The 17,500-nt window shown below is 42.9% G+C and overlaps 2 protein-coding genes across 2 annotated transcripts in view; both read left to right on the forward strand.

Moving 5' to 3' along the window:
- The window catches only part of LOC135552230 (probable E3 ubiquitin-protein ligase HERC1), a 37,905-nt gene extending 34,847 nt beyond the window's left edge, over positions 1–3,058 (forward strand). Inside the window, exon 14 of the mRNA XM_064983732.1 lies at positions 2,896–3,058. Coding sequence (XP_064839804.1) covers positions 2,896–2,957 — 62 coding nt within the window. The 3' untranslated portion in view covers positions 2,958–3,058. The remainder of the gene's footprint in view (positions 1–2,895) is intronic.
- Positions 2,969–17,500, forward strand: part of LOC135552238 (probable E3 ubiquitin-protein ligase HERC1) — a 35,838-nt gene continuing 21,306 nt past the window's right edge. The window contains exons 1-5 of the mRNA XM_064983744.1: positions 2,969–3,064; positions 3,355–3,524; positions 5,474–5,634; positions 6,890–6,962; positions 13,190–13,442. Coding sequence (XP_064839816.1) covers positions 2,969–3,064; positions 3,355–3,524; positions 5,474–5,634; positions 6,890–6,962; positions 13,190–13,442 — 753 coding nt within the window. The remainder of the gene's footprint in view (positions 3,065–3,354; positions 3,525–5,473; positions 5,635–6,889; positions 6,963–13,189; positions 13,443–17,500) is intronic.

Consider the following 17,500-nt stretch of genomic DNA (forward strand, 5'->3'; position numbering starts at 1 on the left):
CTCCCATCCTATCAACCTCCCCTTCCTCTCAATGCCTCTCTCTCCCTCTCTCTCTCTCTCTCTCCCTCTCTCTCTCTCTGTCTCTCTCTCAATGCCTCTCTCTCTCTCTCTCTCTCCCTCTCTCTCTCTGTCTCTCTCTCAATGCCTCTCTCTCTCTCTCCCTCTCTCTCTCTCTCTCTCTCCCTCTCTCTCTCTCTCTCTCCCTCTCTCAATGCCTCTCTCTCTCTCTCTCTCTCCCTCTCTCTCTGTCTCTCTCTCTCTCTCTCTCTCTCTCTCTCTCTCTCTCTCTCTCTCTCAATTCAATTCAATTCAAGGGCTTTATTGGCATGGGAAACATGTGTTAACATTGCCAAAGCAAGTAAGGTAGATAATATATAAAGTGCAATAAACAATAAAAATGAACAGTAGACATCACACATACAGAAGTTTCAAAACAATAAAGACATTACAAATGTCATATATATATATATATATATATATATATATATATATATATATATATATATATATATATATACAGTGCTTTAACAATGTACAAATGGTAAAGGACACAAGATAAAATAAATAAGCATAGATATGGGTTGTATTTACAATGGTGCATGTTCTTCACTGGTTGCCCTTTCTCGTGGCAACAGGTCACAAATCTTGCTGCTCTGATGGCACACTGTGGAATTTCACCCAGTAGATATGGGAGTTTTTCAAAATTGGATTTGTTTTCAAATTCTTTGTGGATCTGTGTAATCTGGGGGAAATATGTCTCTCTAATATGGTCATACATTGGACAGGAGGTTAGGAAGTGCAGCTCAGTTTCCACCTCATTTTGTGGGCAGTGAGCACATAGCCTGTCTTCTCTTGAGAGCAATGTCTGCCTACGGCGGCCTTTCTCAATAGCAAGGCTATGCTCACTGAGTCTGTACATAGTCAAAGGTTTCCTTAATTTTGGGTCAGTCACAGTGGTCAGGTATTCTGCCGCTGTGTACTCTCTGTGTAGGGCCAAATAGCATTCTAGTTTGCTCTGTTTTTTTGTTAATTCTTTCCAATGTGTCAAGTAATTATCTTTTTGTTTTCTCATGATTTGGCTGGGTCTAATTGTGCTGCTGTCCTGGGGCTCTGTAGGGTGTGTTTGTGAACAGAGCCCCAGGACCAGCTTGCTTAGGGACTCTTCTCCAGGTTCATCTCTGTAGGTGATGGCTTTGTTGTGGAAGGTTTGGGAATCGCTTCCTTTTAGGTGGTTATAGAATTTAACGTCTCTTTTCTGGATTTTGATAATTAGTGGGTATCGGCCTAATTCTGCTCTGCATGCATTATTTGGTGTGCTACGTTGTACACGGAGGATATTTTTGTAGAATTCTGCATGCAGACAGAAGCACCAGATCATCAGCAAACAGCAGACATTTGACTTCGGATTCTAGCAGGGTGAGGCCGGGTGCTGCAGACTTTTCTAGTGCCCGCGCCAATTCGTTGATATATATGTTGAAGAGGGTGGGGCTTAAGCTGCATCCCTGTCTAACTCCACGACCCTGTGTGAAGAAATGTGTGTGTTTTTTGCCAATTGTAACCGCACACTTGTTGTTTGTGTACATGGATTTTATGATGTCGTATGTTTTACCCCCAACACCACTTTCCATCAGTTTGTATAGCAGACCCTCATGCCAAATTGAGTCGAAGGCTTTTTTTGAAATCAACAAAGCATGAGAAGACTTTGCCTTTGTTTTGGTTTGTTTGGTTGTCAATTAGGTGTGCAGGGTGAATACATGGTCTGTTGTATGGTAATTTGGTAAAAAGCCAATTTGACATTTGCTCAGTACATTGTTTTCATTGAGGAAGTGTACGAGTCTGCTGTTAATGATAATGCAGAGGATTTTCCCAAGGTTACTGTTGACGCATATTCCACGGTAGTTATTGGGGTCAAATTTGTCTCCATTTTAGTGGATTGGGGTGATCAGTCCTTGATTCCAAATATTGGGGAAGATGCCAGAGCTAAGGATGGTGTAAAATAGTTTTAGTATAGCCAATTGGAATTTGTTGTCTGTATATTTGATCATTTCATTGAGGATACCATCAACACCACAGGCCTTTTGGGTTGGAGGGTTTTTATTTTGTCCTGTAACTCATTCAATGTTATTGGAGAATCCAGTGGGTTCTGGTAGTCTTTAATAGTTGATTCTAAGATCTGTATTTGATCATGTATATGTTTTTGCTCTTTATTCTTTGTTATAGAGCCAAAAAGATTGGGGAAGTGGTTTACCCATACATCTCCATTTTGGATAGATAATTCTTTGTGTTGTTGTTTGTTTAGTGTTTTCCAATTTTCCCAGAAGTGGTTAGAGTCTATGGATTCTTCAATTACATTGAGCTGATTTCTGACGTGCTGTTCCTTCTTTTTCCGTAGTGTATTTCTGTATTGTTTTAGTGATTCACCATAGTGAAGGTGTAGACTCAGGTTTTCCGGGTCTCTATGTTTTTGGTTGGACAGGTTTCTCAATTTCTTTCTTAGATTTTTGCATTCTTCATCAAACCATTTGTCATTGTTGTTAATTTTCTTCTCAGTTTTCTATTTGAGATTTTTAGATTTGATAGGGAGGCTGAGAGGTCAAATATACTGTTAAGATTTTCTACTGCCAAGTTTACACCTTCACTATTACAATCTCTCTCTGTCTCCCTCGCTCCCTCCCTCTGTCCCTCCCTCTCCCCCCCCCCTCCCTCCCTCCCTCTCCCCCTTCCTCCCTCCCTCCCTCCCCCCCCCCTCCCTCCCCCTCCCTCCTCCTCCTCCTCTCCCTCCCTCCCTCCCTCCCTCCCTCCCTCCCTCTCTCCCTCCCTCTCTCTCACCATCCCTCTCTCCCTCCCCCCCCCCTCCCTCCCTCCCTCATGTCTTTGTCCTGCCCCCGTCTCCAGGGTCCTCCGTACCCCTCCAGCTCGGCCTGCCGTCAGCGGTGCCCCCCAATTCAGCTCTCTGAGAGAGGTCAGCATGGAGGCAGTCCGGGCCAGACTACGTATTCTTTACCACTTCTCTGACCTCATGTACTCATCATGGAGATTACTCAACCTCAGCCCCAACAACCAGGTACACACACCTACCTCAGCCCCAACAACCAGGTACACACACCTACCTCAGCCCCAACAACCAGGTACACACACCTCACTCAACCTCAGCCCCGACAACCAGGTAAACACACCTGTCTGTTATGATTCAATACATCTGACTCATTCCTCTCTACTGTATAATCCTGTATTGAGTGTCCGTTATGATTCAATACATCTGACTCATTCCTCTCTACTGTATAATCCTGTATTGACTGTCCGTTATGATTCAATACATCTGACTCATTCCTCATAACTGTGTGTTGGTTTCAGAGCTGTACATCCCACTACAACACAGGGACGTGGGGCATCGTCCAGGGCCAGTTGAGGCCCCTGCTGGCCCCCAGAGTCTATACTCTCCCCATGGTGAGGTCCATAGGGAAGACTATGGTGCAAGGAAAGAACTATGGACCTCAGATCACTGTCAAAAGGATCTCCACACGGTATGTCCACTGTCCTAGAGGAGTAGAGAGGTTCTCCTCACTGTCCACTGTCCTAGAGGAGTAGAGAGGTTCTCCTCACTGTCCACTGTCCTAGAGGAGTTGAGATGTTCTCCTCACGGTCTGTCCACTGTCCTAGAGGAGTAGAGAGGTTCTCCTCACTGTCCACTGTCCTAGAGGAGTTGAGATGTTCTCCTCACGGTCTGTCCACTGTCCTAGAGGAGTAGAGATGTAGAGGTTCTCCTCACTGTCCACTGTCCTAGAGGAGTAGAGATGTAGAGGTTCTCCTCACGGTCTGTCCACTGTCCTAGAGGAGTAGAGATGTAGAGGTTCTCCTCACGGTCTGTCCACTATCCTAGAGGAGTAGAGATTCTCCTCACGGTCTGTCCACTGTCCTAGAGGAGTAGAGATGTAGAGGTTCTCCTCACGGTCTGTCCACTGTCCTAGAGGAGTAGAGATGTTCTCCTCACGGTCTGTCCACTATCCTAGAGGAGTAGAGATGTAGAGGTTCTCCTCACGGTCTGTCCACTATCCTAGAGGAGTAGAGATGTAGAGGTTCTCCTCACTGTCCACTGTCCTAGAGGAGTAGAGATGCAGAGGTTCTCCTCACTGTCCACTGTCCTAGAGGAGTAGAGATGTAGAGGTTCTCCTCACGGTCTGTCCACTATTCTAGAGGAGTAGAGATGTAGAGGTTCTCCTCACGGTCTGTCCACTATCCTAGAGGAGTAGAGATGTAGAGGTTCTCCTCACGGTCTGTCCACTGTCCTAGAGGAGTAGAGAGGTTCTCCTCACGGTCTGTCCACTATTCTAGAGGAGTAGAGATGTAGAGGTTCTCCTCACTGTCTGTCCACTATTCTAGAGGAGTAGAGATGTAGAGGTTCTCCTCACGGTCTGTCCACTGTCCTAGAGGAGTAGAGATGTAGAGGTTCTCCTCACGGTCTGTCCACTATTCTAGAGGAGTAGAGATGTAGAGGTTCTCCTCACGGTCTGTCCACTGTCCTAGAGGAGTAGAGATGTAGAGGTTCTCCTCACGGTCTGTCCACTATTCTAGAGGAGTAGAGATGTAGAGGTTCTCCTCACGGTCTGTCCACTGTCCTAGAGGAGTAGAGATGTAGAGGTTCTCCTCACTGTCCAGATGTTTTCTTAAAGAGCTTTTTCAATACAAAGAATCTTAAAGTGTTTGAAAACCACAATGACATGCTGTGATCTGATGGTTGATGTGGCTCCACTGTTTCAGATGTCTGCTCGGTACGGCAGTATGAAATGCAGTGTGTTGATGTTACATTTAGATTCAACTAATTGTTCTCTGCCTCCCTTTTTCATCATCTTCCCTTTCCTCTACCTCTCTCTCTCTCTCTCTCTCCTTCCTCTACCTCTCTCTCTCTCTCTCCTTCCTCTACCTCCCCCCTCTCTCTCTCCTTCCTCTACCTCCCTCTCTCTCTCTCTCCTTCCTCTACCTCCCTCTCTCTCTCTCCTTCCTCTACCTCCTCTCTCTCTCTCTCCTTCCTCTACCTCTCTCTCTCTCCTTCCTCTACCTCCTCTCTCTCTCCATCCTCTACCTCCTCTCTCTCTCCTTCCTCTACCTCCTCTCTCTCTCTCTCCTTCCTTCCTCTACCTCCTCTCTCTCCTTCCTCTACCTCCTCTCTCACCGTCCCCTCTTTCTTTCTCTCTTTCTTTCTCTCTCTCTCTGCCTTTCTTTCTCTCTCTCTCCCTCATTCTCTCCATCCTCTCTCTTTCTTTCTCTCTCCCTCTCTCTCTTTCTCTCTCTGCCTCTCTTTCTCTCTCTCTCTCTCTCCCTCTCTCATTCTCTCCATCCTCTCTCTTTCTTTCTCTCTCTTTCTCTCTCTGCCTCTCTCTCCATCCTCTCTCTCTTTCTTTCTCTCTCTTTCTCTCTCTGCCTCTCTTTCTTTCTCTCTCTGCCTCTCTCTCCATCCTCTTCTCTCTCTGTCCAGGGGTCGTAAGTGTAAGCCCATCTTTGTGCAGATAGCCCGTCAGGTGGTCAAGCTGAACGCGTCTGACCTGCGACTGCCGTCCAGGGCCTGGAAGGTCAAGCTGGTGGGGGAGGGGGCCGACGATGCTGGAGGGGTGTTTGATGACACCATCACTGAGATGTGTCAGGTAGAGTAACAGTATAACTACAGTAGAGTTTACAGTAAGCTGTGTCAGTTACAGTAGAGTTTACAGTTAGATGTCAGGTAGAGTAACAGTTTAACTACAGTAGAGTTTACTGTTAGATGTGTCATTTACAGTAGAGTTTACAGTTAGATGTCAGGTAGAGTAACAGTTTACAGTTAGATGTGTCAGTTACAGGTAGAGTTTACAGTTAGATGTGTCAGTTACAGTAGAGTTTACGGTTAGCTGTGTCAGTTACAGTAGAGTTTACAGTTAAGATGTGTCAGTTACAGGTAGAGTTTACAGTTAAGATGTGTCAGTTACAGTAGAGTTTACAGTTAAGATGTCAGTTACAGTAGAGTTTACAGTTAGGATGTGTCAGTTACAGTAGAGTTTACAGTTAAGATGTGTCAGTTACAGTAGAGTTTACAGTTAAGATGTGTCAGTAACAGTAGAGTTTACAGTTAGATGCTGCAGGAGGTATTAGTAGCAGTATAATTAGTGACTATTATAAATAGTAGTGAGATAGTAACAGTAGAATTAGTGACTATTATAAATAGTAGTGAGATAGTAACAGTATAATTAGTGACTGTATTATAAATAGTAGTGGGATAGTAACAGTATAAATAGTGACTATTATAAATAGTAGTGGGATCGTAACAGTAGAATTAGTGACTATTATAAATAGTAGTGGGATAGTAACAGTAGAATTAGTGACTGTATTATAAATAGTAGTGGGATAGTAACAGTAGAATTAGTGACTGTATTATAAATAGTAGTGGGACAGTAACAGTAGAATTAGTGACTATTATAAATAGTAGTGAGATAGTAACAGTATAAATAGTGACTATTATAAATAGTAGTGGGATCGTAACAGTAGAATTAGTGACTGTATTATAAATAGTAGTGGGATAGTAACAGTAGAATTAGTGACTGTTATAAATAGTAGTGAGATAGTAACAGTAGAATTAGTGACTATTATAAATAGTAGTGGGATAGTAACATACATTCTAAGTAGTTTGCTGTTTAGGATTTGGGAACCAAGCCCCAGTCTCAACCTGACGTCATTTCCTTGTGGTGTCTGCACTTTGTTCTTGTCTATTCTTCTGAGTTTATCCAAACCTCTTTACCAGAGGAATTTACTGGTTTCCTGAAATGTTCAACTAACAAATCGTGAGTCGGTAAAGTGATTTTATTTCGAGCCGGGCTGTGGACAGGATATCTTGTGAGACTGACGCCTATTTCCTGTGTAGGAGTTGGAGACGGGAGTAGTGGATCTCCTCATCCCTCCCCCAACGCCACAGCTGAGGTGGGCTACAACAGAGACAGGTGAGGACTGGCTCGGACACCAACAGAGACACACAGTACCACAATACTGACACGCTGTCTCATTACCAGTCACCATAGACACGCTGTCTCATTACCAGTCACCATAGAGACAGTACCACATTACTGACACGCTGTCTAATTACCAGTCACCATAGACACACTGTCTCATTACCAGTCACCATAGAGACAGTACCACAATACTGACACGCTGTCTCATTACCAGTCACCATAGAGACACTGTCTCATTACCAGTCACCATAGAGACAGTACCACAATACTGACACGCTGTCTAATTACCAGTCACCATAGAGACAGTACCACATTACTGACACGCTGTCTCATTACCAGTCACCATAGAGACAGTACCACATTACTGACACGCTGTCTCATTACCAGTCACCATAGAGACGCTGTCTCATTACCAGTCACCATAGAGACGCTGTCTCATTACCAGTCACCATAGAGACAGCACCACATTACTGACACGCTGTCTCATTACCAGTCACCATAGACACACTGTCTCATTACCAGTCACCATAGAGACGCTGTCTCATTACCAGTCACCATAGAGACGCTGTCTCATTACCAGTCACCATAGAGACAGCACCACATTACTGACACGCTGTCTCATTACCAGTCACCATAGGGACGCTGTCTAATTACCAGTCACCATAGAGACGCTGTCTCATTACTCGTCACCATAGAGACGCTGTCTCATTACCAGTCACCATAGAGACGCTGTCTCATTACCAGTCACCATAGAGACAGTACCACATTACTGACACGCTGTCTCATTACCAGTCACCATAGAGACGCTGTCTCATTACTAGTCACCATAGAGACGCTGTCTCATTACCAGTCACCATAGAGACGCTGTCTCATTACCAGTCACCATAGAGACAGCAACACATTACTGACACGCTGTCTCATTACCAGTCACCATAGGGATGCTGTCTAATTACCAGTCACCATAGACACGCTGTCTCATTGCCAGTCACCATATAGAGACGCTGTCTCATTACCAGTCACCATAGAGACAGTACCACATTACTGACACGCTGTCTCATTACCAGTCACCATATAGAGACGCTGTCTCATTACTCGTCGCCATAGAGACAGTACCACAATACTGACGCGCTGTCTCATTACCAGTCACCATAGAGACAGTACCACATTACTGACACGCTGTCTCATTACCAGTCACCATAGAGACAGTACCACATTACTGACACACTGTCTCATTACCAGTCACCATATAGAGACGCTGTCTCATTACTCGTCACCATAGAGACAGTACCACAATACTGACACGCTGTCTCATTACCAGTCACCATATAGAGACGCTGTCTAATTAACAGTCACCATAGAGACAGTACCACAATACTGACACGCTGTCTCATTACCAGTCACCATATAGAGACACTGTCTCATTACCAGTCACCATAGAGACAGTACCACAATACTGACACGCTGTCTCATTACCAGTCACCATAGAGACAGCACCACATTACTGACACGCTGTCTCATTACCAGTCACCATAGTGACAGCACCACATTACTGACACGCTGTCTTGTTACCAGTCACCATAGAGACAGTACCAGATTACTGACACGCTGTCTCATTACCAGTCACCATAGAGACAGTACCACATTACTGACACGCTGTCTCATTACCAGTCACCATAGAGACAGCACCACATTACTGACACGCTGTCTCATTACCAGTCACCATAGAGACAGTACCACATTACTGACACGCTGTCTCATTACCAGTCACCATAGAGACAGTACCACATTACTGACACGCTGTCTCATTACCAGTCACCATAGAGACAGCACCACATTACTGACACGCTGTCTTGTTACCAGTCACCATAGAGACAGCACCACATTACTGACACGCTGTCTCGTTACCAGTCACCATAGAGACAGCACCACATTACTGACACGCTGTCTTGTTACCAGTCACCATAGAGACAGCACCACATTACTGACACGCTGTCTCATTACCAGTCACCATAGAAACGCTGTCTCATTACCAGTCACCATAGAGACGCTGTCTCATTACCAGTCACCATAGAGACGCTACCTCATTACTAGTCACCATAGAGACGCTGTCTCATTACCAGTCACCATAGAGACAGCACCACATTACTGACACGCTGTCTCATTACCAGTCACCATAGACACGCTGTCTCATTACCAGTCACCATAGAGACAGCACCACATTACTGACACGCTGTCTCATTACCAGTCACCGTAGAGACGCTGTCTCATTACCAGTCACCATAGAGACACTGTCTAATTACCAGTCACCATAGAGACAGCACCACATTACTGACACGCTGTCTCATTACCAGTCACCATAGACACGCTGTCTCATTACCAGTCACCATAGAGACAGCACCACATTACTGACACGCTGTCTCATTACCAGTCACCATAGAGACAGTACAACATTACTGACATGCTGTCTCATTACCAGTCACCATAGAGACGCTGTCTCATTACCAGTCACCATAGAGACGCTGTCTCATTACCAGTCACCATAGAGACGCTGTCTCATTACCAGTCACCATAGAGACGCTGTCTCATTACCAGTCACCATAGAGACAGTACCACATTACTGACACACTGTCTCATTACCAGTCACCATAGAGACACTGTCTCATTACCAGTCACCATAGAGACAGTACCACATTACTGACACGCTGTCTCATTACCAGTCACCATAGAGACGCTGTCTCATTACCAGTCACCATAGAGACAGTACCACATTACTGACACGCTGTCTCATTACCAGTCACCATAGAGACACTGTCTCATTACCAGTCACCATAGAGACAGCACCACATTACTGACACGCTGTCTCATTACCAGTCACCATAGAGACGCTGTCTCATTACCAGTCACCATAGAGACAGCACCACATTACTGACACGCTGTCTCATTACCAGTCACCATAGAGACGCTGTCTCATTACTAGTCACCATAGAGACGCTGTCTTATTACCAGCCACGACAGAGCTATAGTCTATATGACACTATGTTATGGGCCACTACAGAGCTATAGTCTATATGACACTATGTTATGGGACACTACAGAGCTATAGTCTACTGTCTCATTACCAGTCACCATAGAGACAGTACCACAATACTGACACGCTGTCTCATTACCAGTCACCATAGAGACAGCACCACATTACTGACACGCTGTCTCATTACCAGTCACCATAGAGACAGCACCACATTACTGACACGCTGTCTTGTTACCAGTCACCATAGAGACAGTACCACATTACTGACACGCTGTCTCATTACCAGTCACCATAGAGACAGTACCACATTACTGACACGCTGTCTCATTACCAGTCACCATAGAGACAGCACCACATTACTGACACGCTGTCTCATTACCAGTCACCATAGAGACGCTGTCTCATTACCAGTCACCATAGAGACAGCACCACATTACTGACACGCTGTCTCATTACCAGTCACCATAGAGACGCTGTCTCATTACTAGTCACCATAGAGACGCTGTCTTATTACCAGCCACGACAGAGCTATAGTCTATATGACACTATGTTATGGGCCACTACAGAGCTATAGTCTATATGACACTATGTTATGGGCCACTACAGAGCTATAGTCTATATGACACTATGTTATGGGACACTACAGAGCTATAGTCTATATGACTCTGTGTTATGGGCCACTACAGAGCTATAGTCTATATGACTCTGTGTTATGGGACACTACAGAGCTATAGTCTATATGACACTGTGTTATGGGACACTACAGAGCTATAGTAGTCTATATGACTCTATGTTATGGGCCACTACAGAGCTATAGTCTATATGACTCTATGTTATGGACCACTACAGAGCTATAGTCTATATGACTCTATGTTATGGGCCACTACAGAGCTATAGTCTATATGACACTGTGTTATGGGCCACTACAGAGCTATAGTCTATATGACACTGTGTTATGGGCCACTACAGAGCTATAGTATATATGACTCTTGGTTATGGGCCACTACAGAGCTATAGTCTATATGACACTGTGTTATGGTCCACTACAGAGCTATAGTCTATATGACTCTATGTTATGGACCACTACAGAGCTATAGTCTATATGACTCTATGTTATGGACCACTACAGAGCTATAGTCTATATGACTCTGTGTTATGGGCCACTACAGAGCTATAGTCTATATTACTCTATGTTATGGGCCACTACAGAGCTATAGTCTATATGACACTGTGTTATGGGCCACTACAGAGCTATAGTCTATATGACACTGTGTTATGGGCCACTACAGAGCTATAGTCTATATGACACTGTGTTATGGGCCACTACAGAGCTATAGTCTATATGACTCTGTGTTATGGGCCACTACAGAGCTATAGTCTATATGACACTGTGTTATGGGCCACTACAGAGCTATAGTCTATATGACACTGTGTTATGGGACACTACAGAGCTATAGTCTATATGACTCTTGGTTATGGTCCACTACAGAGCTATAGTCTATATGACACTGTGTTATGGACAACTACAGAGCTATAGTCTATATGACACTGTGTTATGGGACACTACAGAGCTATAGTCTATATGACTCTATGTTATGGGCCACTACAGAGCTATAGTCTATATGACTCTATGTTATGGACCACTACAGAGCTATAGTCTATATGACTCTGTGTTATGGGCCACTACAGAGCTATAGTCTATATGACACTGTGTTATGGGCCACTACAGAGCTATAGTCTATATGACTCTTGGTTATGGGCCACTACAGAGCTATAGTCTATATGACACTGTGTTATGGTACACTACAGAGCTATAGTCTATATGACTCTATGTTATGGACCACTACAGAGCTATAGTCTATATGAGTCTATGTTATGGACCACTACAGAGCTATAGTTTATATGACACTGTGTTATGGGCCACTACAGAGCTATAGTCTATATGACACTGTGTTATGGACCACTACAGAGCTATAGTCTATATGACTCTATGTTATGGACCACTACAGAGCTATAGTCTATATGACACTGTGTTATGGGCCACTACAGAGCTATAGTCTATATGACTCTATGTTATGGGCCACTACAGAGCTATAGTCTATATGACTCTTGGTTATGGACCACTACAGAGCTATAGTCTATATGACTCTGTGTTATGGGCCACTACAGAGCTATAGTCTATATGACTCTATGTTATGGGCCACTACAGAGCTATAGTCTATATGACACTGTAATGGGCCACTACAGAGCTATAGTCTATATGACTCTTGGTTATGGACCACTACAGAGCTATAGTCTATATGACTCTATGTTATGGGCCACAACAGAGCTATAGTCTATATGACTCTATGTTATGGGCCACTACAGAGCTATAGTCTATATGACTCTATGTTATGGGCCACTACAGAGCTATAGTCTATATGACTCTATGTTATGGACCACTACAGAGCTATAGTCTATATGAAACTGTGTTATGGGCCACTACAGAGCTATAGTCTATATGACTCTATGTTATGGGCCACTACAGAGCTATAGTCTATATGACTCTTGGTTATGGACCACTACAGAGCTATAGTCTATATGACTCTGTGTTATGGGCCACTACAGAGCTATAGTCTATATGACTCTATGTTATGGGCCACTACAGAGCTATAGTCTATATGACACTGTAATGGGCCACTACAGAGCTATAGTCTATATGACTCTTGGTTATGGACCACTACAGAGCTATAGTCTATATGACTCTATGTTATGGGCCACTACAGAGCTATAGTCTATATGACTCTTGGTTATGGACCACTACAGAGCTATAGTCTATATGACTCTTGGTTATGGACCACTACAGAGCTATAGTCTATATGACTCTTGGTTATGGACCACTACAGAGCTATAGTCTATATGACACTGTGTTATGGACCACTACAGAGCTATAGTCTATATGACTCTTGGTTATGGACCACTACAGAGCTATAGTCTATATGACACTGTGTTATGGGCCACTACAGAGCTATAGTCTATATGACTCTATGTTATGGACCACTACAGAGCTATAGTCTATATGACTCTTGGTTATGGGCCACTACAGAGCTATAGTCTATATGACACTGTGTTATGGGCCACTACAGAGCTATAGTCTATATGACTCTTGGTTATGGGCCACTCAGGTCAACTCTAAACCTCCCTCCCCCAGGTTCCTGCTGAGCCCGTCATCCTGTCTGGATGAGCAGCTCCTCCAGTTTAAGTTCCTTGGTATCCTGATGGGGGTGGCTATCCGGACCAAGAAGCCCCTGGACCTGCACCTTGCCCCCATGGTGTGGAAGCAGCTGTGCTGTATTCCTCTGGTCCTGGAGGATCTCGAGGAGGTGGACCTGCTCTACGTTCAGACACTCAACAGCATTCTTCACATTGAAGACAGCGGCATCACAGAGGATAATTTCCATGAGGTGATGACATTTTTTTTCTCTCTCCTCAGCTTTAAGGTCACGAGCTACGATATTGGTATGAGGAGGATGAGGATGAGGGGGTGAGGATGAGGATCAGGGGGTGAGGATGAGGGGGATGATGAGGAAAGGGAAAGAGACATAACGAGAAGCTTGGAGCTTGGAGGGGAGTGATGGTTCACATCCATTCAGTTTGGATTCAATACTGGAACTGACATGGATGAGGAGATTTGACTTGGAAACTAGCCGAGGAAATGGAGCTGTGTTGGTATGGTGATAATAAGGTATGGTGATAATATGGTATAGTGAGATCTCTCAGTATGGTGATAATATGGTATGGTGATAATATGGTATGGTGGTAATATGGTATAGTGATAATATGGTATGGTGATAATATGGTATGGTGATAATATGGTATGGTGATAATATGGTATGATGATAATATGGTATGGTGATAATATGGTATGGTGAGGTCTCTCAGTATGGTGATAATATGGTATGATGATAATATGGTATGATGATAATATGGTATGTTGGTAATATGGTATGGTGATAATATGGTATGGTGATAATATGGTATGGTGAGGTCTCTCAGTATGGTGGTAATATGGTATGGTGATAATATGGTATGGTGAGGTCCTCAGTATGGTGGTAATATGGTATGGTGATAATATGGTATGGTGAGGTCCCTCAGTATGGTGATAATATGGTATGGTGATAATATGGTATGTTGGTAATATGGTATGGTGATAATATGGTATGGTGATAATATGGTATGGTGAGGTCTCTCAGTATGGTGGTAATATGGTATGGTGATAATATGGTATGGTGATAATATGGTATGGTGATAATATGGTATGGTGAGGTCTCTCAGTATGGTGATAATATGGTATGATGATAATATGGTATGGTGATAATATGGTATGTTGGTAATATGGTATGGTGATAATATGGTATGGTGATAATATGGTATGGTGAGGTCTCTCAGTATGGTGGTAATATGGTATGGTGATAATATGGTATGGTGAGGTCCCTCAGTATGGTGGTAATATGGTATGGTGATAATATGGTATGGTGAGGTCCCTCAGTATGGTGATAATATGGTATGGTGATAATATGGTATGATGATAATATGGTATGATGATAATATGGTATGGTGAGGTCTCTCAGTATGGTGATAATATGGTATGGTGATAATATGGTATGGTGAGGTCTCTCAGTATGGTGATAATATGGTATGGTGATAATATGGTATGGTGAGGTCTCTCAGTATGGTGATAATATGGTATGGTGATAATATGGTATGGTGAGGTCTCTCAGTATGGTGATAATATGGTATGGTGATAATATGGTATGGTGAGGTCTCTCAGTATGGTGATAATATGGTATGGTGATAATATGGTATGGTGAGGTCTCTCAGTATGGTAATAATATGGTATGGTGAGGTCTCTCAGTATGGTGATAATATGGTATGGTGAGGTCTCTCAGTATGGTTATAATATGGTATGGTGATAATATGGTATGGTGAGGTCCCTCAGTATGGTGATAATATGGTATGGTGAGGTCCCTCAGTATGGTGATAATATGGTATGATGATAATATGGTATGGTGATAATATGGTATGGTGATAATATGGTATGATGATAATATGATATGGTGATAATATGGTATGGTGATAATATGGTATGGTGAGGTCCCTCAGTATGGTGATAATATGGTATGATGATAATATGGTATGGTGATAATATGGTATGGTGATAATATGGTATGATGATAATATAGTATGGTGATAATATGGTATGGTGAGGTCTCTCAGTATGGTGATAATATGGTATGGTGATAACATGGTATAGTGAGATCTCTCAGTATGGTGATAATATGGTATGGTGATAATATGGTATGGTGATAATATGGTATGGTGATAATATGGTATAGTGATAACATGTGTTACTAATCCCTTTTGGCCCGACAGTCTAGGGGGATGGTAATGAGACTCGTAACATAACTCATGCAAATTATTATTGTGACAAAGGAAAAGTGTGAACGAAATAAGCACGACAACTGAAATCTACCGTCAAACTCTAGGTTTATTTATAAACACACGGTAATGGGGGGAGCAGGAAAAGGGGCTGAGCTGGACCCAAGGAAAGAAACAATAAGTATTCAAAAACACCCCTAAGCTAGACTAGCTTACTTTAACAACAGCTAACTAACTAACCAAAAATACAGTGGGTGGTCCGCCCAGTTCTAACTAGTGTATTTAACAAAGTTCACCTACGGGTAGTGTATGCCCATGGGCGACTTGTCTTGGTTTCCCCCTTTTCCACCAGCAATCAAACACAAACACCATAACCAAAAACAATACTCACAGGTGATGACAAAGTGCTATGAGGTGCTTAAACAAAAGAGAGGTTACGACACAAAGCGAGAGTGAAACACAGAGACCTACAGACATGGCATTTACAGAGAGATTGAGCTGAGCTGGGCTGGGCTGGGCTGAGCTCTAGAACAAACAAATGGGGTTTTTAAACCATGGGGAAGGAACTGTGATAGGTCAGGAAATTGGAGGAGGTGTGTCTTCTGATTGATGATTGATTGGGGAGTGATGATTTTCACCTGTGAGGGGAGAAGGAGAGAAAAGAAACACACACACAGGATACACACACACACAGGATAACTGTATCCGTAACAACATGGTATGGTGATAATATGGTATGGTGATAATATGGTATGGTGATAACATGGTATGGTGATAATATGGTATGATGATAATATGTTATGATGATAATATGGTATGGTGATAATATGGTATGGTGATAATATGGTATGATGATAATATGGTATGGTGGTAATATGGTATGGTGAGGTCTCTCAGTATGGTGGTAATATGGTATGATGATAATATGGTATGGTGATAATATGGTATGGTGAGGTCCCTCAGTATGGTGATAATATGGTATGGTGATAACATGGTATGGTGATAATATGGTATGATGATAATATGGTATGGTGATAATATGGTATGATGATAATATGGTATGGTGAGGTCTCTCAGTATGGTGGTAATATGGTATGATGATAATATGGTATGGTGATAATATGGTATGGTGAGCTCCCTCAGTATGGTGATAATATGGTATGGTGATAATATGGTATGGTGATAATATGGTATGGTGAGGTCTCTCAGTATGGTGATAATATGGTATGGTGATAATATGGTATGGTGATAATATGGTATGGTGAGGTCCTCACTATAGTGATAAAATGGTATGGTGATAATATGGTATGGTGAGGTCCTCAGTATAGTGATAATATGGTATGGTGATAATATGGTATGGTGAGGTCCCTCAGTATGGTGATAATATGGTATGATGATAATATGGTATGATGATAATATGGTATGGTGAGGTCCCTCAGTATGGTGATAATATGGTATGGTGATAATATGGTATGGTGATAATATGGTATGATGATAATATGGTATGATGATAATATGGTATGGTGATAATATGGTATGGTGATAATATGGTATGATGATAATATGGTATGGTGAGGTCTCTCAGTATGGTGGTAATATGGTATGATGATAATATGGTATGGTGATAATATGGTATGGTGAGCTCCCTCAGTATGGTGATAATATGGTATGGTGAGGTCTCTCAGTATGGTGATAATATGGTATGGTGAGGTCTCTCAGTATGGTGATAATATGGTATGGTGATAATATGGTATGGTGAGGTCTCAGTATGGTGATAATATGGTATGGTGATAATATGGTATGGTGAGGTCCCTCAGTATGGTGATAATGTGGTATGGTGAGGTCTCTCAGTATGGTGATAATATGGTATGGTGATAATATGGTATGGTGAGGTCTCTCAGTATGGTGATAATATGGTATGGTGATAATATGGTATGGTGAGGTCTCTCAGTATGGTGATAATATGGTATGGTGATAATATGGTATGGTGAGGTCCCTCAGTATGGTGATAATGTGGAATGGTGATAATACACCATGGCCAACCTTCGTTCCCTCGACACACACACACACACACACACACACA

Source organism: Oncorhynchus masou, chromosome 2 (assembly GCF_036934945.1).
Source record: "Oncorhynchus masou masou isolate Uvic2021 chromosome 2, UVic_Omas_1.1, whole genome shotgun sequence".
NCBI classification, from domain to species: Eukaryota; Metazoa; Chordata; class Actinopteri; order Salmoniformes; family Salmonidae; genus Oncorhynchus; species Oncorhynchus masou.